Below are 25,063 nucleotides of genomic sequence, written 5' to 3'. Positions count from 1 at the left end.
CTGTTCAAGTCTTTTGCCTATTTTTTAATTGGATTGTTTGTCTTCCTTGACTGGAGTCATGTATTCAGAAATCGAAGGCATTTTTGTACACCAACAACAAAATATGAGAAACAAGAAAAGAAAAAACAGAAAAAAAATTCCATTTGCTATAGCAACAAGAAAAATAAAGTATCTAGGAATAAACCTAACCAAGGAAGTAATAGGTGGTTACATTGTTAATTCCATAATGGTATTTACAATATTATTACTGCTGTTTTTCAGGACGTGGACTACCTTCACTCTGGGCACATTTGCTTGTGACAGGACCAATTCTATGTCCTTAACTTCTGCACCTGTTTCTTCAACCTCTTTCTCTTTCACTCCCGTCTTGTATAGTTGGAGGCTGTGTTTTCTTGAGTGTTTGAGACAGTTTCACCTTGAACTTTGAATTTCTTGGCAGCTGCTAGCTATGCTTGCTAGGATAAATTTTTGATCTTGACTCCTCCCACCCCCAAACTGTGTAGGTATCTGAAGCTGGGCTCTTGTAGACATCTGGTTTTGTGATGACAAGAGGATATTCTCAGATTTCTGCATAGGGAGCCTAGTAACCCCCATAACCTGTCGAAGACCTATGGACATAGCCTTCTGTGCCTTCTTTTTCACTCCATGTTTTGCTTTACTGAATGGTTCTTCATTGATTTCAGCTGCTGCTGAATTCAGTTTCAGCAAGCTGGGCTTGCTGTGTGGTTGCCTGTGTGGAACCTTGTTCCTCCAGTTCTAGCACCGATCCATCACTGTCAGATTCTCTTCCAGACTCTGCCGCAGCCCAGGACTGTGGCAACTCTTGCTCTGAAGCAGGGATGGTTTCTGTGGTTTCATGGGGCATTTTGTGGGGTGGGTGAGGGGAACGTGGAACCAAGGAAGAGAGCATGCAAAAGCCTGCCCCACACCAGTTGTAGAAGGTACAATTTACAATTTATAACCAGCAGTATGATATCACTAGAAAATATGCAATAAGATGCAAGGAAAGGCCCTCAGGTCCTAGAAGAGTTGAAGAAGTCTTTTCCAAAGTGGTGGCTCTTGAGGGATGAGTGGAGTTCACCTTTAAGAGGAAGCACAAAGGGCAAAAGGGAGTTCTAACCTTAGGGTTAGGGTTAAGGTTAGGGTTAGGGAAAGCAGCACTAAATAGGAAAGGCACAAGCAAATGTTTTGCCTTTCAGGAAAATGTGATTAGATAGATAGATTAGAATAGTTGAAGGACAGAGTATTTGATTAGGTGTAATAAGCGATAAGGTAGGAGGAGTAAATCTGGGTCAAACTAAGGCTATGAAGAACTAGAATGAAGCAAACAGGTTGCCTGGGGCACACAATTTGAAGAGGTGCTCTCTGGTTCAGTCAATGCAAGATTCTTAGATACTGCAGCTAGGCAACATGCTTGTCTCATCCTAGGCCCCTGGTGAGAAAAAAACAACAACTCTGAGGCAACAAGGAGCCATTGAGAGTTATAAGATTGGATTTGTGCTTTAGAAAGAGTTGTGTTCAGAAGTATGGCCCTGGACTAGAATAAACTGAGACTAGAATCAGAAAGACATGCTAGGGAACTACACACACACACACACAATACAGGTAAGAATAAAGAGGATCTGTACAGGGGAAACTTCCAAGTTTCCATCCCCCATGTAGTCATTTGAAAGTCTACTGATTATATAAAAAGTGTTGAATAAAGTAAAATTAAAAACTCTACTGACTTTATCTCCCGAGCAGCTCTCATAGCATCTCCACTGCTAGACCCTTCCTTCCCCTTGTCTGGAATCTGCAACAGTCTGCCTGTAATCTATGTCAGTCTTTGCTCTCCATGTAATATAGCAATCTTACCATGTTGCTTCTTTTCTCAAAGTTCTTCTTGGATCTCTAGAGGAAAAAGTTTACTTACTAGACACGGTCACTCTGATCTGCCTTCTCTGTCTAGTCTGTCTTGTTTTTCTGCCATCAGTCTCTGCTCTTGTAATACTGAACCCTTATAGGTTCCCAAATTTGGCATATTGTCTCTTGCGGATATGCCTTTGCCTACGTTCTTTCATCTGCCTAAAAATCCTTTTTCCTTTAGCCTATTAGGAATCTTTTTACTCAGCCTTTAAGCCAGTATCAGTTTTTTATAATATTGGGTTGACCTGGCTGTCTATTTTATCTCTTGGAAACTTCCATTTTATCCATCCACATAATTGTCAGTGGATCCTCTTTGTTTTTCCATGACTTTGATCTTCTGGCTGAATGCTGCTGGTGAAGACAATAAATGCATTATTGGGGATTTTTTAAACTAGGAACTCTGTTCTTTGAGAAAAGTGTAAGATGGCAATTTTAAGAAATGAGCAATGAAGAGATCATGAGGCAATCCTCATAATGTTTGAGTCCCTGGTTCTAACTATTCTTCCTTGGAGTCCATGAGCCAATAAATCCTCTTTTTGCCTATGAGTCTGTTAACTGGTATGTCTCAGTTCTCTGATACACTTCAGTGATGAGCTTACAGGCACTTCAACAATGGGTTTACAGGTAGGCCCAGACAGTTATTCCTGCTGGAAACTTCTAATTGCAAGCATTCTTGTCTATTAAATTCAGTGTACTGTCATTTTTGAATGATCTGATCTAATAATCCGAAAAAAGTTTGAGAAGCACTAGCCTAAGCTAAAGCAGTGATTCTCATCAGGGGTGATTTTGCCCCCAGGAGGACACTTGCTGATATATGAAGCCATTTGTGTTTGTCTGCACTAAGAGAAGGTGTTACTGGAATCTAGTGGACAAAGGCTATGGATGATCTTAAACATTCTACAATGCACAGGAACCATACTCCACAACAAAGAATTATTTGTCGTTCAAAGAATGACACTCCCAAAGTGTCATTAGTGTCATTTTTGAGAAACACTGAGGTAGAATAACCCAAACTCTTACCCTAAACTAAAAGTGGACAGATGATAACTGAGATTTTTGGGACAGGTTCCAAAATTCAATGCCAAACACCTCCACATCCCTATGAAGGTACCACTATGGGGGTGGGGTGGCTTCATCTCAAGCCAAGTCTCAGGGGCTTTAAGAGGACTGTTTTAAAAAGATGACATGTGTCCCTTGGTATCTTAGAGAGACAAGACTTAAACTGATTCACATTCGAAAAGTCCTAAGTCAAGAGACTTAGGCTGCCTACAAGCAGAAGGTGCATGCAGGGCTGATTGGGAACAGCCTATACCTCTGTGCAAGATACATGTGATTTTTGTGGACCAAGTAAGAACTCCATGTAAGAGAGCTGGACTGGATCATTCTGACAGAGACTGTCCATCAGGACTGCTTACATGGTGAGATGATTCCCACTTAGGGATGGATTCTGAAAAGCAGAGCACTGAGGTATGTCATAAGATACACCAGAAGGTAAATTGCTGAGCTTACAGACTGTAGGTCAGGGTTCCCTGGTGATGCATCCACAAAGACACTCCATAAGACAAAGGGTCAGTTCAGATCCCAGAGGCACTGACATCAGGCTAAAACTATTCTGGTCAAGAAAGATTCTTTCTGTTGTAGTGATCACCAACCCTGAGAGACCCAAAATGAAAAATAGCCAGGAAGAAGGCAGAACAAGAAGGCAGAAAACTTTTGAACCATATGAGTCTGGGATTTTTGACACTACACTAGATAGAATTTTTTAATACCAGGGGAAAAAAGCCATTTTTTATTACTGAAAATGACTAGAGGACTTTTTACTGGAGAATGACTGGAAAGCTAAAGGCTTTGTGTAAGATTTTGTCTTAGGGCAGTGGGCTGGGATGGGGGTAAAAGGCACTGTACTTGAACAACAATTAAAATTAAAAAAAGATTTTGTCTTAGGAAGACAGAGAGATCCTCAGAGATTTTCAGAGACAATAAGGTAAAAGAATAAAACTGTTTTCTGCTTGCCCCCTACAAAATCCATGTACATCAAATTAGGAACAATGGTTTAATTTCCATCACTCACAACTGAAAATATATTATAAAGCCTCAGTTTACATCAGGGTTTCTCAACAGTGGTAATAAAGACATTTTGGACTCTTCTGTCACATTAATGCAATGGCAGGTGGCTAAATCGTTCTTCCTCCAGTCCTCATCAGGGATATTGCCAAATATCCACCATGGGACAAATATTCACCACTCCTAGTTGAGAAACAACAAATACTTGAACCCTTCAATGCTGGGCTTGAGAATATTGTGAATAATACAGAGTTAGTTACTGTTCTTATTAAGCTTATAGTTCAGAGGTAATAGGCAAAAAAAATTAAGTACACACAAAAATATTGAAATAATTAAAATTTATAATACATTTTCTGAAGGAAACAAAAATGAGAACTAATGTGGTGAAGAGTGCCATTTAAGTAGGGATAGCTGGATAGGAGCTGGCCAGGTGAATGAGGGATAGGGGTTTGGGGTATCTGGTAGAAGTGTATCTGACTAGGACTTTTGGTCAAGATGGAGGCATAGGTAAACATGGTTTGCCTCCTGGAACAACCATAGCAAATTTTACAACTAAACTGCAAGACAACTATCACCCAGAATTGTCAGAAAATTGAGCTGTATGGAAGTCAGACAACCAAGAAACTAATAAAGTCACATTCATCCAGACAGGTGGGGGGCAGAGATGCGGAGATGAAAGATGCAGAACAGGGGTCCCACACACACATATGGTGGATACAAATTGGGAGAGATACCTCAGGAGAAGGTATCCCAGCCCCAACAAGATGACCCAGCCTAGGGGTCCAGTGCCAGGAAGATAAGTCCTTCTAACTTCTGGCTATAAAAACCAGTGGGGGTTGGGGTGGTGGAAGGAACTAGGATTCTCAGGAGTCCCAGTTTCTTAAAGGGCCCACTATAGACTTGGGACTTATGCAGACTCACTCCCTCTGGGCTCCACCACGGGCAGCAGCTGGAAGGGCACCAGTGGTATATGAGGAAAACTGAAGTGTCTAGCTCCAGGGCAAGTGCCAGGGGACAGCTTCCTATTGGACAGAACTCCAGAGGCCAGGCAGTGGCCATTGTCCCTTTTCTGAGCCTTCCTCCACACAGAGCCACAGAGTGGCTGCACCATGTCTGTGACTCCATCAACCTGGAGTTAACCTATCCTGGAAATTACTTAAAGCTCTACTCCATCCAACTTTCAGGTGCACTTTTCTACAATAGACTACATTACTAAGACATGGAGTCAGAGAAGTTCTATATAATACATAAAAACAAACACAGAAGCCCTGGCTGCCATAGCTCAGTGGATTGAGCTCGGGCTGGGAACCAAAGTGTCGCAGGTTTGATTCCCAGCCAGGGTACATGCGTGGGTTGCAGGCTATAACCCCCAGCAACCGCACATTGATGTTTCTCTCTCTCCATCTCCCTCCCTTCCCACTCTAAAAATAAATAAATCAAATCTTTAAAAACAAACAAACAAACACAGAGAGGCTGCCAAAATGAGAAGACAAAGAAATAGGACCCAAATGAAAGAAGAGAACGAAACTCCAGAAAAAGAACTGAAAAAAAATGGAGATAAGCAATCTATCAGATGCAGAGTTCAAAACACTGGTTATTAGGATCCTCAAAGAAATGATTGGATACTTCAACAGCATAAAGAATACTGAGGCAGAAATGAAGGTTACATAAAGTGAAAAAAAAAAATTTATAGGGAATAAATAGTGATGTGGTGAAACCAAGAATCAAATCAATTATTTGAAACATAAGGGAGAAAAAATATCCAATCAGAACAGCAAGGAGAAAAAAAAACCCACAAAAACTGAAGATAGGGTAAGGAGCCTCTGGGACAACTTCAAACATACCAGCATTTGAATCATGGGGGTGCCAGAAGGAGAAGAGAAAGAACAAGAACCTGAAAACTTATTTGAAAAAACAATGAAAGAAAACTTCCCTAATTTGGTAAAGGAAATAGACATGCAAGTCCAGGAAGCAAAGAGAGTCCCAAACAAGATGGACATAAAGAGTACTACACCAGACATATAATAATTAAAACTGCCAAAGGTTAAAGATAAATAGAGAATCTTGCCCTAGCTGGTGTGGCTCAGTGGACTGAGCTCTGGCCTGTGACCCAAAGGGTTGCCCAGTGGCAGGCATGTGAAAGGCAACCACACATTGACGTTTCTTTCCCTCTTTTTCACCATCCCTTCCCCTCTCTCTAAAAATAAATAAATAAAATCTCATTAAAAAAAGATAAATAGAGAATCTTAAAAGCAGCAAGAGGAAAGAAGACAGTTACCTACAAAGGAGTTCCCATAAGACTATCAGCTGATTTCTCAAAAGAAACTTTGCAGGCTAGAAGAGACTGGCAATAACTATTCAAAGTAATAAAAAGCAGGGACCTACAACCTAGATTATTCTATCCTATAAAGCTATCATTCAGAATTGAAGGACAGATAAAATGCTTCCCAGATAAGGTAAAACTAAAGGAGTTCATCATCATCAAACCATTATTACATGGTATTTTAAAGGGACTAATTTTAAAAAAGAAGATAAAATTATGACATTGAAAAGGCAACAAGTTCACAGCTGTCAACAATTGAATCTAAAAAACAAACTAAGCAAACAAGCGGAACAGAAACAGAACCATAGATACGGAGAGCATTTGGAGAGTTATCTTGGGAGGGAGAATGCAGGGGACAGGAAAAAGGCGCAGAAAGTACAAATTTGTAGGTACAGAATGGACAGGGGGATGTTAAGAACAGCATAGAAAATGAAGAAACAAAAGAACTTATATGTATGACCCATGGACATGAACTAAGGGGGGGTAATTGTCAGAGTGAATGGGGGTACTGAATGGAGAGGGGCAAAGGGGGGAAATTGGGACAACTATAATAGCATAATCAATAAAACACAATTTTTAAAAAGTGTATGTGACTGAGGAAACAGCATTTGCAAAGGCTCATTCAGTTTCAGGTACATGAGCACCAAAATGTATGTTTTGTGCCTTGCTTTTTCACTTGCCATTCATTACTCAGCTGCAAAAATGAAGAGGTATTTGTTTGGATATGGCCACTCAATTTTCTTCTTTTCCATCCTACCCTCGCCCACACTGCATTAGGAAAGCTTTCAGTGCCTGGCCTGATGCACACAATTCTAGGGCCTACATTTCATATCATTTTTGACATAGATGGCATCTCTATTGTTCTACTCCAACATCAGTGTGATTCTGCTGGGCATCTACACTAGGAAAGTATAAAACTTTTCCACTTTTCTCTGAGAGGGGAATTGATAGATCTCCCAATGATAACATTCTTCCTTTGTAGCCTATCCAAATATTATTGAAGGAAAGTAAGGGATTGAAGATTCTGGATTAAGGGATTAAAGGATAAATGCAAACAACCCCAGGTGGGCACGGAGGGTGGTAATCCATGAAAATTAAAAGTGGAAAATATACTGCATTGTCAGAGTGCATTTGCTTCATGAGGACTGGTCCACAGCAAGGACTTGACCTGGTGTCCACATGAGAAGAACTTGCTTACTTTCATATAGTCATGAGCCACACCTGCCTTGAACAGTCACATCATTTGTCTTCTCTCCGCCCTAGAACCCCTGAAGGAAAGATAAGACAAAAAGTACCTTGGTTACCAAAGAGGATGGTGGGTGGACTTTGAGATTGAACTAAGTTTGCTCGAACAAGCCAATAATAGAATATGTCAGATATGTTCCCAATGCAGGAATTTCTGAAGCAATGACTTTTGCTTTTTTGTCTATTTGATTGTCTGTCTTATTGATTTGTGGATATATATACATATTTATATAAGCTCTTTATCAGTTTATACATATTTTAAATATCTTCTCTTATTTATTGGCTTGACTTTGCATCTCTTAACGGTGTCTTTTGATGCAAAGTTGAGTTTTTACAGGTGACACTTAGTTTTTGGAAGCAGTTACTTAATAATGGAGACAGTTTCAAAATGTTTCTTTACTGAACAGGTTTCTTTCAAAAAGCAGTCACTGTCTCACTCATTTTAAAAACAGTACTTTGAGACCATTGGTTAAGTGTATGCATGAAAAATTTTTTTGTAGTTAGCATATTGATGAGAGCCACTTGTCACAGAAAAGGTAAAAAAATTTAAAACACTTGACTTTTTTCAAACAAACCTATAAAACTCTCCTCTAAGTTGGACAGTACTTTGCCATAAAGCATGAGGGAACAAATTAGTTTCTTGATCATTCTCTTTTTACAAAGGAGTATGAATATTTAAAACACTTAGATATTTGATTTTTAAAATTAAAGTTAACCACATTGCTGACCTCCTAGAACACAAAAAATGCAGTATTTTGAAATATGCTGAAAATAAAGGGAGAAGTGGTAGCACCACAAGCAACCTCCAAATTGTGAACTTCCATTCTTGCTTAATGAACCCAGGATAGGTAACCACTTGTGGTGCAAACTAAGGACTTGGTATTTACCCCAACACAGAATATTGGCAAAGGTTCATTTATTTCATTTTTATTGTAAAAACAGAAGTAGAAGCTCCCATATTTCCCTCTCTCCTTCTGAAATCACTTTTATGGATGAGGAATTGATGATCATAATACTTACTAAATACAGGAGGCTTATAAGTACCAATCAGGCCCTGACTGGTGTAGCTCAGTGGATTGAGCACAGGACTGCAGACTAAAGCATCGCCAGTTTGATTCCCAGTTAGGGCACATGCCTGGGTTGCAAGCCATATCCCCAGTATGGGCTGTGCTAGAGGCAACCATACATTGATGTTTTACTTCCTCCCTTCCCCATCTTTCTAAAACCAATAAATAAAATCTTTTAAAAAAAGTACCAATCATTCCCAGACAAGAAAAAGCTTATGGAGTTTATCACTACCAAAACATTATTACATGAAATAAATGATAAAGCGTTTAATAAATGTTACAGGGTTTAAAAAGAAGAAGAAAAAAGATAAAAATATGAATAGTAAAATGTCAATAAATACATATTTATCCACAATTGAATCTAAAAATCAAAATAAATGAACAAGCAGAACAAAAACAAACCCATAGATGACAGAGAAAATTTTGATGATTACCAGATGGGAGGGAGTTTGGGGGGGATGGGTGAAAAAGGTGAAGAGATTAAGAAGAGGTACAAATAGGTTGTTACAGAATAGTCATGGGGATGTAAAGTACAGCATAGGGAATACAGTCAGCAATATTGTAATAACAATATATGGTATCAGATGGATATATGATTAATCAAGACCACCACTTAGTAAGTTATATAATGTCTAGTCACAGGGGTGTGCTTCTGAAACTAATATAATGTTGTATGCTAAGTGTAATTAAAAAGTAAAAATTATTTTTAAAAAGTATCAACAATACATGTTTTTCACAAACAAAGGAAACTCCTTGTTTCTGATGGAGATTGAGCATTTTATACAACTTTTGGCTACAATGCTCCCATTTTAGAGACTAAAAAGAGATAGTTAGACAGATTGAAACTGGCAATTTTAACAATTTTTTAAAACAATATTGTATAAATTTATTGTTGAAAATTTCTTAAATCAAAGAATATATCATTTTCAAATTGAAGACATACATTCCAAATAGTAGCAGAAAGTTAAATTTTGTTATACTGGTGGACTCTCCCTTTTAACAATACTTTTTTACAGGATTTTAATTTATTTCATTTTTTAAAGATTTTATTTATTTATTTAGACAGAGGGGAAGGGAGGGAGAAAGAGAGGGAGAGAAACATCAATGTGTGGTTGCCTCTCACACGCCGCCCACGGGGGACCTGGCCGGCAACCCAGACATGTGCACTGATTGGTAATTGAACTGGCAACCCTTTGGTTCACAGGCGGACGCTCAATCCACTGAGCTACACCAGCCAGGGCTTGACAATATTTTTTATTAATTTAAATCGATTGTTTGCATAACAGTCAACTGAATGAATTTTAACAGTTACATAAATTAGAAGGCAGTTCTCTTCCAATGTTGTAGGCACTAAATACTAAGGTTTCAATAAATATTTTATTTGATCATCTTGATTTTGGCCTAGGAGAAAATGGGAGAGGTGAAGTTCTATTCTACTGATATGGAAAAGGAAATACAATTACTTTAGCCCTGGCTGGTGTGGCTCAGCTGATTGGAGCTCATTGCATAACTGAAAAGTTGTGGGTTGGATTCCAGTCAGAACACATGCCTAGGGTGCAGGTTCCATCTCTGTACAGCCTGAGTGGAGGCAACCAATCAGGTGTTTTTCTCTCACATTGATGTTTTTCTCTCTCCCTTCCTCTCTCTCTCTAAAAGGAATAAAAATAATGTCCTCGAGTGAGGATAAATAGATAAATAAATACAACAGGATAGGAGGGAAAGGTGTTGAATTGTTTAATATTTCTTCGCACAGTCAGAAACCTGAGGCTCTTCAGTAACCACCCTTAATGTAGATTATGTACTGCATCAGCAAGATCTGCTAATGGTTATAGTGACAGGAGACGCGGAGAAGGAGAACACATGAAAAAGGAAAAGTACCCGAAGCCTAAAAGTGATCTGCATGTATACCGCCCCTGTAACTGCTAACAAATTTGGAGGTGAGGACAGTCCAGAATCTCCTCACCTGGACTAGGACGCTGTGGCCACGCCTCAGGGGCGGGGCGAGCAGTCCTCGCGCCCCGCCCCTCCCCGCCCTACCGACAAACGAGATGCCTGCTGCGGCTGGAGAGACACCGGAAGGAGCCGCGGCTGCTGCGGGAAGTGGCCGGTCCAGGAGGCGGAGATCCTACGGGTTGCGGTGCTGAGCCGTTTTCCGGCCTTCCCGACGCGACGCTGCCCCTCGTCGAGGCCTAGGGAGAAAAAGATCTTGTGCGGTCGCAGGCCACTGATGGCTGCGCTGGCAGGGCCCGTAGGGAAGGCTGTGGAGGTGAGCGCGTCGCTGCTGGGAGGGGCGGGGGGGCCTTAGAGCGCTTCGCCTGTCTCCCGCAGCCGATCGTAGATCTCGCGTTTGTGCGCTGGGTCCCTGCTGCGGCCTCCTTTGCTAGTACGTGGTCGGAGAGGACGCGCGGGCTTGGAGAAGGCCGTTCTCCTTGCTCTTTGCGTTGCAGGGATGATCTGGTGGCCGCCGCGGTAGGGGTCAGCAGAGGACGCGAGTCGGTTGTAGATTTGAGGAAGGGTCCCCAGGGGGCGCTCCCCTGGGGAAGCGAGAGAAGAGAGGGTTGAAGCGACTGCCCTGAGAGAGGCCCGGCTCCTTTCTTCGAGATCTCACTCGTCCAGCTTGCCAGCCCCCACGGTGGGCGCAGGCGACTGAAAGCCCCGCGGCCAGCTGGCTCCTGGTTCTGGTTTCACTTTGAGGCGCAGTTGGGGTGCTGGGACCCATTCGTGCAGCCCCAAGTTCCCCGTTATTTATTGTTATGAACGGGAAAACCTAGGTGTCATTGTGCCTGCAATTTTTCTGTTTCTAGTGTTTGATCCATACTGTTTCTCCTTACGGTTTGTCCTTCTGCAATTTTTGTTCGGGTTAATTTTTTTAGAGAGTTGTTTCCCAGACCTTTATTCTCACATATTTACCAACTGCAAAAAAAAAAAAAACAAAACAAAAAACCCCAAAAACCTCTTTTCGTTTGACTATTTACATGGTGCACATTGATCTGTTGGATGAGATTCTTTCAGGTGGTTTGCATTTAACTTAAGTATGTTTAGGGTTTACATTCTCATATAATCAGTATTAGGCTGGAAGACTGGGCCCGTAGGGAATATCCTGGCAGGAGCATAGGCTCTGAGAATGAATGTTATACCACAAGGATCTCTAGACTTCTTGCTTAATAGATGTATCGAATTTTTCAGTTTAATCATTATTTTTCTTTAAGAAATACCTGTTTGAAGGAATACTGAGGTTTCCCGGTTTCATTTCTGATTAAGACAATCATCTGGAAAAGTCTGACCAAATCAGATAATAGGCTATTGGCTTTGAACTTACGCAAACAAATATTGTTACGCCCTGGCTGGATAGCTCAGGTAGAGTGTTGGATAAGCCACGGTTGCGTCTTGATCCCGGGTGAAGGCACCTACAAGAATCAACCAATGAATGCATAAATAAGCGGAACAGCAAATTGATGTCTGTCTATCTCTCTCGAATCAAAAAATTAAAAACAATAACAAATATTGTTAGTGAATTCATGTTACTACTACTGATATAAATGAGGGGAAAAGTTAGGACTCTTATTGAAAGGCAATGCTAATTTTAAGACAAAATTATAGTACATTTACCCATGCCAGGAGCTTTATGTTATTTCATTTACTTTGGCAGGGTTGGATAAACAAACAACAACAGTAGCAAACAGTACAAAAAGATATTCCTGGAATAAAATATTTAACTTCCTGATGTATGCAAGAGGAATAGTCTACTTAAAGTTGCTTCTTAGTTTTGATCTGGTTCCTTGCCAACATTCACTTTTTTGTCTTTTATGAGCTCTTTATAAACTACAAATAACTAACATAACAGTGCAGCTTAATGGCATTATATTATTTTTTTTGAAAAATACTTGAAATTCTGAGTTGAGATAATTCTTAATTTATGTATTGCTGTTAGAATTTTTATTAACCTTTCACATACACAATTTTACTAGATCCTTGTGCCAGTCATGCCAAGAAGTGAAGTCTTTTCCCATGATAGAAACATTTTGAAATTGTGTAATAATCAGAATTTCCTTAAAGCCTGAAATAATCCTGCTGAAGTAACCTTTGGATATAAATTGCAGTTCAGATAGATATCAGAGCACAGGGAACTATAGCAAATGACATAGTGGACTTTTTGCAAGAAAATGAAATATGTAAGTGATGAAAGATTTTTAAGTGAGAAATGTGAGATGTAGTCACTTCTGAAAAAGAGAGGACTAACAACAGCCTTTTTAGTGTAGTTTTTAATTTAAAAGAAAAAGTTTTCTTTAATTTAAAGAAAAAGTTTTTCTTTAAAAGAAAAAGTCTATGTGTGATTGCAGGAGCATTTTGATAAATAGTATAGTTCCAAAGAGTCCAAGATAAGTACAATGGTTTGTCTATAAAAAGGAGCAAAAATTTTGTGTAAAATAGAATATGTATTAAGAGAACTAATATTGAAGAAACTGCATATATAAAAATAAACATCCCTGTAAAAAGTTACTTTGGAAGGCTAAGTAGGTAAACATCTCTGAGTCCATCAGAGAAAGCCTTTTAGAAAATAGTAACAGTGAAACACGGTTTCTGCCCTCAAATAATTTACAGTCAAGTTGTAGTCAAGTAGGGTAGGTTTTCTTGCTTTAAAAAAAAAACAAACAAAAATAAAACAGAACTAGGGTAGGTGTCTTGAGTATAATAAGAAATTTAGGTGATTGGGTCTTTGTAGAGATGGTATTTGAGATGAGTGAGCTTTGAAAGGTTTTCAATGGGCGAATATTGTAGGACATTTAAAAAAATGAACAGATTATTGGATTCCTGGGAAAGTTACAAATTATATCTGAAAAGCATTGATAGAATATTTGGACTGATAATGTTATGGTAGTAGTAGATGAAAAAGACAAATTATGAAAGACTTCATTGAAGGTATTTGATCAGAAGAGGTGTATGATCCACATGATTGCAGAATGAGCTGCAGGGTGTTGAAGAGTGTTGATAAAGTAGAATGTAGATGACCAGTCATTCAGAAGGGAAAAGTGGAGATTTGAACAATGCCACCACCCCACTAAATTTATAATGTCAGGCCCATCTTTGCTTGTAAGCTTTTGTTAAATATATCTCTGTGTTCTTAGGGTCTAGCACAGCCCTGAAATACAGTAATATGGTGAAAATGTAAGACTGAATGTGGCATAAAAGAAAACCATTTTCTATAGTATTTAATGATTTATAAAATTCCAAAGGAGGAATTTCTGTTGTTTTTAGTAGAAGCATTATTTAGATTAATACATTTTGATTCCCCCCTTTTATAATCACTAATAGCCTCGCAAACAAAAATTGATAAAAATTCTTCAGAGTGGTTTTCATTAGAATATGATGGTTGAATTTTTTCTGTGTTTCTACATAATCAGCATCAATATTTTTAATGACTGTCTTATAATGTTCATGTACTGTTTATCACCCTTTCATCTTTCTCAGAAGTAAGGGTGAAAATTACCAAGAGCTGGTTTGAACCTCCTTTAGAATTCTTAATCACATTAATTTATTCTTGTTCTCCCTCTTTATCCCTTGTTTCTCTTCTTTCCCTTTCTCTTCCCCTTTTCTCCTACCTACATAGCTACAAACATAGTGTTTGTCACAATTATTTCAACTAGATAAGGTTATGGTTGACTCCTTTGCCATTATTGGACTTTTTTTCTTTATTGGATATGTTAATTAATGTTCACAAATTTCAGAGCATTTAGAGTGAGGGCTGCTAGATTGGAATTATTATTTTGGATGAGTTATTGTGGCAATGTTAAGAATGGATTCTAGAACAGATAGATTACCTGTAGAGAAATCAGGAGATTGTGTAGTTTTTTAAAAAATATTTTTATTTATTTATTTTTAGAGAGAGAGGAAGGTTTAGAGAGAGAGGAAGGGAAGGAGACAGGGAGAGAAACATCAGTGTGTGGTTGCGTCTCATGTGCCCCCTACTGGGGACCTGGCCCACAACCCAGGCATGTGCCCTGACTGGGAATCAAACCTGCCAGCCATCCTTTGGTTCATAGACCCGCCCCCCCCCCCCATCCGCCCCCCCCCCCCCCCCCCCCCCCCCCCCCCCCGCCCTCTCAGTCCACTGAGCTATACCAGCCATGGCTGTGTAGTTTTCTTAATAGATATCATAAGGCTTTCTCTTAACTAGACTGTTAAGGGTCAAAGAGACATGTTTCTAGGAAGAAGGAAATTAGAAGATTAGTACTAAATTATTTTTCTGTGTTATGATTTGAGTGAAAATTAAGAATGATTAGGGAAGCATTTATAGAACTGTGAGATCTGTGTGGAGGTTTGAAGAAATTTATGCTTTCCAGAATATTCATTTAAAGAAAAGAAACAGTTTTATAAGTGCTGATAGGTTAAAAGTCCTCATTAATACTTACTGTGGATTGATTTAAAATGAAATAAATTTTCTGCTTGTTACTGTACTCTTCAATGATATTTCCACTTGTTATTTTTTTTGGCTTGTTATTTGGGGTAGCAAATATGGAAAAATTAGCCATAAGCTTATTATAGTATTGTCCTTTTGCAGCTAAAATAATTCTAAAGTCTAATATTTAAAATGGTACATGTGGATGCGCCAGATTAATTATAGTGATGGAACAGTAGTGGCTGAAATTACTGATAGACACATTAGTTTTTCTGTAATCAGAATCTTAGAATTGACTTTTTAGTGCAAAATGATGTCCTATGAAACACCACCTCTGACAGTTGATCATTTAGTTTGTGTAAAAGTGATAGGGAACATCCAACTTCCCAAGGTTCAACCTTCCATTTATATATAACTCTTACATATTAAAAATCTTCACCATTGATTGGATTTGCTATTTCTAATAAAAAAAAGAAATGATCCCTTACTGAATCTGGAAGAATCAGTGTTTGTGCTGCCTGTCACTACCAGAACTAATAAACAGAGACAAGGGATTTAATCTTTACGGATGCTTTATTCAGATGGCCGGCTATCTGAGAAAATGCTGGGTTATGTAACTTAAAAGACTGCCCTATATCCCATCTCAAGCAGACCTTTCTTATAAGGCAAGAAAAGTGTAAGGGGTTTGGAATTCAGGAAAAAAGTAGGTAAGGAGTTTGGAATTCAGGAAAAAGGTTAATCAGACAAAATTGCAGTCCAACAATTTTCTAGCATCCTTTCATCTAGTGATCCTTTATCTTTGTCCTGAGTGAGGAAGTCTCTTCCCTGGAGCACAATGGCTCAGATACCTTCTTGATTGTTTGCAGTCCTCCTGGGGCTCTAAGGTTGAATTGCTTGTAGTCTCCTGGAGTCAGGGTGGGTCATACCTACAGTTCCTGGAACAATGTTTTTTTATTTGCATTAACTACTAAGTTATTAACTGTAACTTAAAATTTTCTAACTCTTGAGCTTCCTCCCCAACATGACTTGGGTTGTCATGTTCAAATAATTGGAATACATGTACTAAATTCTCCAATTTTTGCCTTTGCTGTCTAAGCATCTGTATGTTCAATTATTTCTCATAATTACACACACACACACACACCCCTAAACTCCATTAGGTAGATATTTGTAATTTTCTTGACTTTATAGATGAGGGAATTGAGACTCAGGGAAGTAACTTAAACATGGTCACAAACCTAGGATATAGTAAAGCTTGAATTTGAACCTCTGTAGCTTTGCTTTAGAAACTTTACTTTTAGCCCCAGTGTTGTCTTATACCATTTTCAAATTATTTTAAGGCTTTGTATGGAAGGCATTCTTATTCTGTAGCTTTCAGTATTCTTTGCAAATGAAATATTTCAGCTAGTCTACTTAGTTTATGAGTGCAAATAAGACTGGCTACTTTTAAAATTAACATTGTTCTATTGAAAAATTGACTAAGGATTGCACCATTGTTCTCTGTATAAGCATAACAAAGATTTGTGAAGAAGGAGAGAGGTTTTTATTAATAGGGTACCCAATTTGAGGGGGCGGGGAGTATTTCTGTTCTGAGTCAACCTCATCTGCAAAGCATAGAAATTCCTGTAATCCCAGAAAGACTGAAGTCCAAACCCGTGCCCAGAAGTTCCCCATTATTGTTTATCTGTCCTTTTGGAGTCCCAAGATGGCTAAACAAACGGGTCTTCATTCTCAGGCTCTTACTCTGCCTCTCTGGTGTGCACTTGTGGGTTCTAGCATTGCCATTGCTTTGTGCAGCTCTTTTTCTCCTGGGATCTGGGGTGCACTGCCTAATCACTCCAGATGGTTGTGCAGGGGAAGCTTTACATGTGGGTCCCTGCTCCTGAGGCTGCCTGCGCCCCTAGGTCCTAGGAACATGCCTCTGTGCGCCGCTCTCAGAGCGAGCCCAAGGGCTGGTGCCTGTTGAGGCACATATCCCAGCGTGGGACTCCACCTCTGCTGCAGGCTGGTGCCTCTGCGAGGCCCAAGCCCCGAGTGCTCCCCAACTACCGCACAAGGCAAGAAAAAGCGAGACCTCTGCTTGTTTTCTGTTGTAAAATCCCCTCCCAAAATCCCACGCGCTGTGGGAGTGTCCAGCTTTCAACAAAATGTGCGCTAAGGTTGGCCATGTTTGTTTTTGCTACTTTTCTGCCTGCTATGTTCAACAAGGCGGCAAGATCACGAATCACGCAGAGGTGCACAAGTCTGTCGCCCGGGGTAGGGCATCTGGCCTCTGCTGCAGCTTGCTGACCTCCAACATACATGTGTGTTCTGACCTTTTCCATTCCGTGCAGCCTCAGTACAAGCCCACTCCATCTGGTTCTGGAGCTGCTTGGCTGTTGATGCGTGCACGCTGTGTTGCCTCGGGCAGCCTCCTCCTGCTGTGGCTGTTTTAATGTGCCACCTCGGCATTTCTCCGCACCCTTGTATGGGGAGGTGCTGGCTCTGACAGATTGGGGTTTCTCCTGGATTGGGGTCTCCCTCACAACCCAGCTATCTGGCTTGACCAGCCTGTTATGATATGAGTTTCCTAGTGTCTGGAATCTATCTGAAACCACTTTTTTGGCCTCACTTTAACTAGTAGATTCTTTCAACCCCCTATGTGAGATATTACATTTACTAGTTTTTTTTTTTTTTTTTTTTAAGATTATTTATTTATTTATTTTTAGAGAGGGAAGGGAGAGAGAAAGAGAAACATCAATGTGTGGTTGCTGGGGGCTGTGGCCTGCAACCCAGGCATGTGCCCTAATTGGGAATCGAACCTTTGGTTCACAGCCCACGCTCAATCCACTGAGCTATGCCAGCCAGGGCTCAATTTACTAGTTTATTTAAAGAGTTATTTGTTATAATTTTATAATTAGATTTCATGAGCCAGCTTTCTGTATCTATCCAGATTTCTGTTAAAAATATTTAACAGTTCTGCCATTTTTAAGTATAGACATCATTCTGAATTCATATTAATCTGTGTAACTATTAAATTAGCTACCATTTTTCCCGACAGATTTTTTTTCTCATGCTCGAATCTGACTTTTTTAATCTAAGTATTTTATTTCTATGCTGCTGCCAGTGTATGTAAAATAATTACTCTGTAAAATAGAAATTCATGAAAATTCAGAGAAGTAGATATTAAGGACTGACAAAGGAGAGGTGTATAGTATGGTACGTGTTATAAAGATAAGCTTATTGTGCAGGCTTCAAATTTAGCTGTCTTCGAATATTCGCCGATTGATTAGAACTCCTTCAAAGATTCATTTCACTACAAAAAGGAACAGAGTTTCTTGGGTGTAAAGGGATTGGTACTTGAAGATACTCCAGTCAATAGAGGGTCACGTTTAGCATTCTACTGCCAGAATTGTTTCAGATCTGCAGCTGCCAGGGAAACCTTCATGTGGTTGAGCCTGAGGTGGGAGCTATCAAGCCACTTTTTTCACAGTGGTGACGCTGGAGGAACCAGACTTGGTGCACATGAGAGTTAGGCAGATTCATCTGTAGTAGGTCAGTTGGTCTTGGTTCTGCAGAGCCAGATAACAGGGCAGCCTGTTTTTTGATAAATAAAAAAACTGCTGTTTGGAACAGACTGAACAATGGAGTGTGGGCAGTTTAAAAGATTTTCATTAGGTTACCAACTACATCCTGACGTGTGACAAATATAACACAGCTCCTGTGCTTTTCTACTATTAGTATGTGAATTATGTTATTTTGTTATTAGGATGGCAGGGTCAGAGTTGTGGATCTGAAACTTGGAGATTGTACTGCTAAGATATCCCTCCCCCACAAAAGTAATAACTTGAGAAGCAATTTGTATATGCAGTTGGACAGTTGAGCCCTTGAAGTTGTACATCATAGAGCATGAATGCAATCGTTTTAATCTGGAAGATTTTTCATTTGGCATTATCAGCCTCATTGTGCCTGAGAAAATCTAAAATAGCCCTGTTGGGGTAGGTAGAGAAATATGTTGCCAGATTAAAGATTGCAAAATAAGGAAAAATTGAAGTCAAATTATGGAAAGCCTTAATTTCCATGCAAAGCTTGAAATTTCTTGTGGTCTCTAGTAATTCCTATCCTGAGCCACAGCTTCTAGAGGAGTCTCAGTTTTGTGGCATCTACATCTGTACTGAACAAATAATACTTTCATACACAACTATTATTTTTCACTGCCTTCATGCTGTCTTTTCTAATGTTTGGTACCTATCTCCCCTGAGCAAATACAGACCAGTATAAAAGTATGCATGCTTGCTTTCTTTTAGTGTACACTTTGAAAAAAAAAATGAAGAAGCTAAAAATTCCTATTGTCTTACCTTCTTATATCTGAATAAATCTTTATGAATTAACTGAGTAAAATTAGGTAACTAGAATATTAAGGCTCTTCTATTTTGATAGTGTTGCATTTACTTGTAGGGAATACTAAATAGCCATGGTACAAATTGTTGGCTTTTGTTTATGTGCATAATTCTCATTAAATTGTTCACCAGAAAATTAATAGCCAAACAAAGCAAATTTATTTAATCGTCTCTAGTCCCCACATCTTTGCTCTGAGGCTACATTCTTATGCTTCTGCATTGGATGTGTACGTTCAGGTACCACATGCTATTTATTATGTGTGTTTGACATTTTTACTTCACTGGTATCATACAGTATGCATCATTCCTTAACTTTCTTTCCACTCAACATTTCTCCTTAAGATCTATCCATGTTGATAAATTATCCATTGAGTTCATGCAGTTAAACTATTGTGTAGTATTCAATTATGAATATAACATCTATATATATCCATTCTTCTAATGATGAATTTAATACATTTTAAAGTCAAAAGTGAGATTATGGATTATCTAGAAAGCAGTGAGGATAGCATTTCCATTTCACTGGCTAACACTGGTATTTAAAGAAAAATGTATAGTTTAAATAATTTTATTATTAAGTAAATACAAATAGAGAATTCAGAACTCATGTTTAGGGATTAAGAAAATAATACCAAAACCAAATAGGGCATGGAGATTGAAGATAAAACTGTAATTAATGGAATTGGAAACAAAACAAAAATAGTGGAAAGGATAAATTCCAAAGTGGTTTTTGGCAAAGACCAATGAATTAGATAAACCTCTTGGAGAAGGAAAATTAAAGTTGGAGTAAAAATAAACAAGATTAGGAATGAGAAAGTAAACATCATCATAGACACCCAGATATATGAGTGATTAATGGAATTTTATGCAAATCTTCTTGATTCAATCATTCTTGAGAATGTTACATGCAGTGCTATGATGCCAAAGTTGAAAATTGAGAGGAAATAGGTGATTTTATAGCAAAATATGTTAGTCAAATTAACCCTATTGGTAAAAAACTGACCAGTTTCCACTAAAGGATAAAAAAAGATGATTGAAGATCTGTTATTTGAAAATCAAGCTGAGCAGATGGTTTCACAGCAGTTTCATTTACTTTATAAAGAACAAATTGTTACTGAACAGAGTGGGATTCGGCTGCCTGCCTTTGAACACTGGCATAACAGATTGATGGAGAAGGAAAAAGGTCTTTATTAAAAGGGTTTTCAATTTGGGGAAGCTGTGCACTCCCCAACTCTAGGCCAACTCTTCCGTAAAACACAGAAAGAACCCAGCTGCCCCCAGAACCAGCAGAAACACTGCTTCATTCTTATCTGTCCCTCTGGGGCCCAACGCTTTTATGTGAACCCATCTTCTGCTGCAGGCTGTACCCTGGAATGTGCATTTGTGGGCCCTGTGTCACCACTGTCTTGTATCTTCCCTTTCCTTGGGTCTGGGGCCACTGCCAGACCATTGTAGCCAAGCATGCAGCAGGGCTCAGTCTGCAGGGCCTGATGCCTAAGGCTGCTCCTGCCTCTAGGGCTGGCAAATGCTCTGTACGGTAGGTCTGTGCATTGATCTCAAAGTGAGAGAAATGGCCCAGTCTGAGCACCTATGCTGCTCAGAGCCTTAGAGTCCTGCGGGCAGCCACTGGTGAGGGTGCAGCCCAGCAGGCACTTGCCCTTGGCTCAAGACAGCCCACCAGAGATTTGCCCCTTTTTCCCTTAAAAGGGGCGAGTCCTGCAAGCCTTCTGTTTAAAAGTCTGGTACCAAAGTCCTATGTACAGTGAAGGCGTCCATATTCCCAGCCAGTCCAGGCTAGTGCCCTTCATGCTCATCAGCCTGCGCAACAACTCTGCCTCCTCCTTGTGCTGCCATGATCTGAGTAGTGGGGGTGGGGAGGGTTTCTAGCCACAGTGTGTCTTTACCCTTTATCTGGTGGTGCGGAAATGTGTCTCACTGGCTGTGTCTTCTGCCTGCCTCTGGCGCTTCCTGACCCAGCCATGACTCCACAGCCTCTCCTGCTGCCTCAGGGCACTCTCCATCGATCTCACCAGATTCTCCCCAGTAACAATTCCATAGTAAAGAAAAAAAGAAAACCCAGTTCTGTAGTATAAGAGATGCCGAACTACTCAATGTATTCTGTTGAGCACACATATTTTTATCCCTGGTAAAAATGCTACCCAAAAAGTCAATCTCATCAATTACATCTAGAAATACAACATTTCTAAATATATTATTAGAAAATAGAATCTAGATAGGAATCAACCAACTAATAATACATTTAACCCAACATTACACCAATGTATCAAATGTTAATGTAATAGATTATATTAACAAATGAAGGGATATAGTAAGCCATCAGTAGCTGCTGAGAAGCCATCTGGTAAAGTTTCAAGACCATTTCTAATTTTATCTAAAAAAGACAAAAACCATGGAAACCAAAAGATCTGTGGTTGCCTGTGGCTGGGAGTGGTGACAGGATTCCCTCCACTGCAAATGCACTGAAGGGAATTCTTGGAGGTGATAAAAAATGAACTGGATTGTGGTGATGGCTGTACAACTCTGTATTACTAAAATATTATTGAACTGTCATCCTTGCATACTTAGAGTGATGAAGTGTATGTTATGTAAATTGTAATTCAATAAAGCTGTTTTAAAAAAAAGACTCTCTAATTTTAAAAAACTAAGTAAATTAAGAATGGAAGGAAATAATAGCAGATCTTCTAAATGGCAAAACTATTAAAATGAGGACCCAAACATGGATGCCTATAATTACTATTATACTGAAGATTGTTTTAGACGTTTCAGTAAGTGTGTTAAAACAATATGATTAAATAATTGTTATTAATATTGGAAAATAAGAGGTAAAACTATCATGTTTTTTGTGTACTCAGAATAATAGCTAAGGGAACTGTGAAGAGTAATAGTGAAGGGTCTTAAAATATCAAAGTATTCTATGTAGCCTCTGTATCAGATTAATATGATATTGACATAGATTAGTAGAGCAGAGTGGAGCACCCAGAAAAATATACCATGTGCAAATTTAATAAAGGGTAAAGATAATACAATTCAGTGGGAAATGGGTAGATTATATAATAACTGATACTAATTCAATTGTCTGCCTATCTGGATGAAAATAAAATTGGGATTCTGTGTTAAGATAAACTCCAGATGGATTAAAGCTTTATAAAACAATATTTAAGGTTATTCTACAACTTTATATAAAAAGGTTAGAAACTCAGAAGCCCTTATAGAATAAGAGATATGTTTGATTTAATAAAAATGAAAACCTTTGATGATAAAGGATACCATAAGAAAGTTAATAACAGTGTTGACACTGAGACAGATATATAGACTAATGGAGTAGCACAGAGACCCCCAAAATAACCCTCACATAGGGCAGGGTGAAAGAAGGTGTATAGCTGTGAGTAAATGAAGCAGATTTTTATTCTTGTATTATTATTTATTAATTATTATACTATTTTCTATACAAACAACTGTAAACCAACTTTTGCTTCACCTTGTATATCATCAAAAATTTTTTTTGTTTTTGTCTTTTTTGACAAGAGGGCCAAGACCATTCAGTGGGTAAAAACAGTCTTTTCAACAAAAGGGTATTGAGCAAACTGTGTGTCCACATGCAAAAATATGAACTGGACCCTTACCTTACACCACATACAAAAATTGACTCAAATGCCTCAAAATCCTGAAGATAAGAACTAAAACTCTTAGAAGGAAACATAGGGGAAACACTTTGTGATATTGGATTTGGTAGTGATTTCTTGGTTATGACACCAAAAGCACACACAACGAAAGTAAATAGATAAATTGTATTACATCAAATTAAAAACTTCTCTGCATGAAAGGACACAATCAACAGAGTGAAAACCTACAGGATGGGAGAAAATATTTGCAAATCATATGTAATAAGGAATTAAATATACATAATATATAAAGGACTCCTTGAAATTCAACAACAAAAGAGGAAACAACCCTATTAAAAGACAGAGAGGACTTGAAGAGGCATTTCTTTAAGGAAGGTATATAAATAAGTGGCTAACAAACCCATGAAAAGATGTTCACAATTACTAATCATTAGGGAGAAGAAAATCAAAACACAGTGAGGTACCACCCTACACTCATTAGGATGGCTTCTCTTTTAGGAAACCAGAAAATCACAGAAAAGTAAGTGTTGGGGATGATGTGAAGAAATTGATTGGAATTCTGTGCATTAAACTGGGAATATGAAGTGGTGTAATTGTATGATGATTTCTCAAAAAACTAAAAATGGAATTACCATATGATCCAGCAGTTTCACTTCTGGTTATATAGCCAAAGAATGGAAAGGCAGGACCTGTGGAAATATTTTACAGCCATATTCATAGCAGCATTATTCACAATAAGCAAAAAGTAAAAGCAACCCAAGTGTCCTGCAATGGGTAAACAGATCATGATATATACATAAAATTGGATGTTATTCAACCTGAAAAAGGACGAAAATTCTGACATGCTGCAATGGGAGTACCTTGAGGACATTATGCTAAGTAAAATAAGCCAGTCACAAAAAAACATACTGTCTAATTTCACTTAAGAGGTACCCAGACAGAAAGTAGGATGGTGGTTGCTAAGAGTGGTGGGACAAAGACTGGAGAGTTGCTGTTTAATGTCTGTAGAGCTTTACTTTAGCAAGATGAAGAGTTCTGGAGATTGGTTTGAGCCCCAGTCAGGGCATGTATGGGAAGCAACTGATCAATGTCTGTCTCTCTCTCATATACAAATCAGTAAACATATCCTTGGATGAGGATTAAAAAAATTTTTTTCTAAATAAGAGTTAAAAAATGATTTTATAGCCTGAAGAAGATGGTGAGATACAAAATAAGACTTGAGACTTTTACTTGGAAATCACTCTCCATATCAGTTAGCTCTATAATTTGTAAGATTTATAGTGGAGATAAAATTTAGTGACATTATAGTATTCCCCTTACTCTTTTTCTTAATAAGTTATATTTATAATATTGTGATGTCTTGGAGGAAATTAAATGGATTGGTATTGGAAAACACTTTGCCTTCTGTTTATTTTGATGGAATTGAGGAAACTTCTGGGAAAATTATAATTGATTTGGGAAACTACGTCAGTCTTAAAGTGGTGGTCTCATGGGGGAGGGAGGTATCAGACCTTACTGGTCATGTTAAAAAAACAACACTGTATAAAGAGATGATGCAGAGTGCCTAATAACATTTTATTTACATGTGTATGTATAGTACTGTGTGCACCCACACCCCCCTCACCTGTGATATGTACAACTACCTCATTTAATCCTTATAATAACAACTCTATAACAGTGGTATGCCATTCTCCTCTAATGGTATCCTGGGGTTTATTTGACTCAGAGTCCTTGCTCTTACCCATAAAATATATAGGTGAATTCAAATCCTTGTTCTGCTAGAATGTTAACAATGTGAACTCAGTCAAGTTTGCCTCTAGCCTTAGGTGCAAATAAAGAAAATGGTACCTACCTCAAGATTGTTGAAAGGATCATGTGAAAATTATCTGGCCCAATGTGTTAATGGTGCCAAGGCTGAGAAACTTTGATATACAGTGACTATCCTGGTCTATTGCTAGGATACCAGACAGCGTACTTTGTATCATCAGAAGGGACAGCTGCTGGTGTGAAAATGACACATCCATTTAAATTTTCTTTCT

The 25,063-nt window shown here is 38.7% G+C and overlaps 1 protein-coding gene and 1 pseudogene across 1 annotated transcript in view; one reads left to right on the top strand and one right to left on the bottom strand.

Annotated features, from left to right (window-relative positions):
• Positions 1 to 207: 207 nt before the first annotated feature.
• LOC114498041 lies at positions 208 to 2,793 on the bottom strand (annotated as a pseudogene).
• Positions 2,794 to 10,659: 7,866 nt separating this feature from the next.
• USP33 (ubiquitin specific peptidase 33) overlaps positions 10,660 to 25,063 on the top strand; it is a 56,615-nt gene continuing 42,211 nt past the window's right edge. Inside the window, 1 exon segment of the mRNA XM_036026311.1 lies at positions 10,660 to 10,870. Coding sequence (XP_035882204.1) covers positions 10,832 to 10,870 — 39 coding nt within the window. The 5' untranslated portion in view covers positions 10,660 to 10,831.

This window comes from Phyllostomus discolor, chromosome 5, assembly GCF_004126475.2.
Source record: "Phyllostomus discolor isolate MPI-MPIP mPhyDis1 chromosome 5, mPhyDis1.pri.v3, whole genome shotgun sequence".
Taxonomy (NCBI): Eukaryota; Metazoa; Chordata; class Mammalia; order Chiroptera; family Phyllostomidae; genus Phyllostomus; species Phyllostomus discolor.
This window is presented reverse-complemented; position numbering and strand designations above follow the sequence as displayed.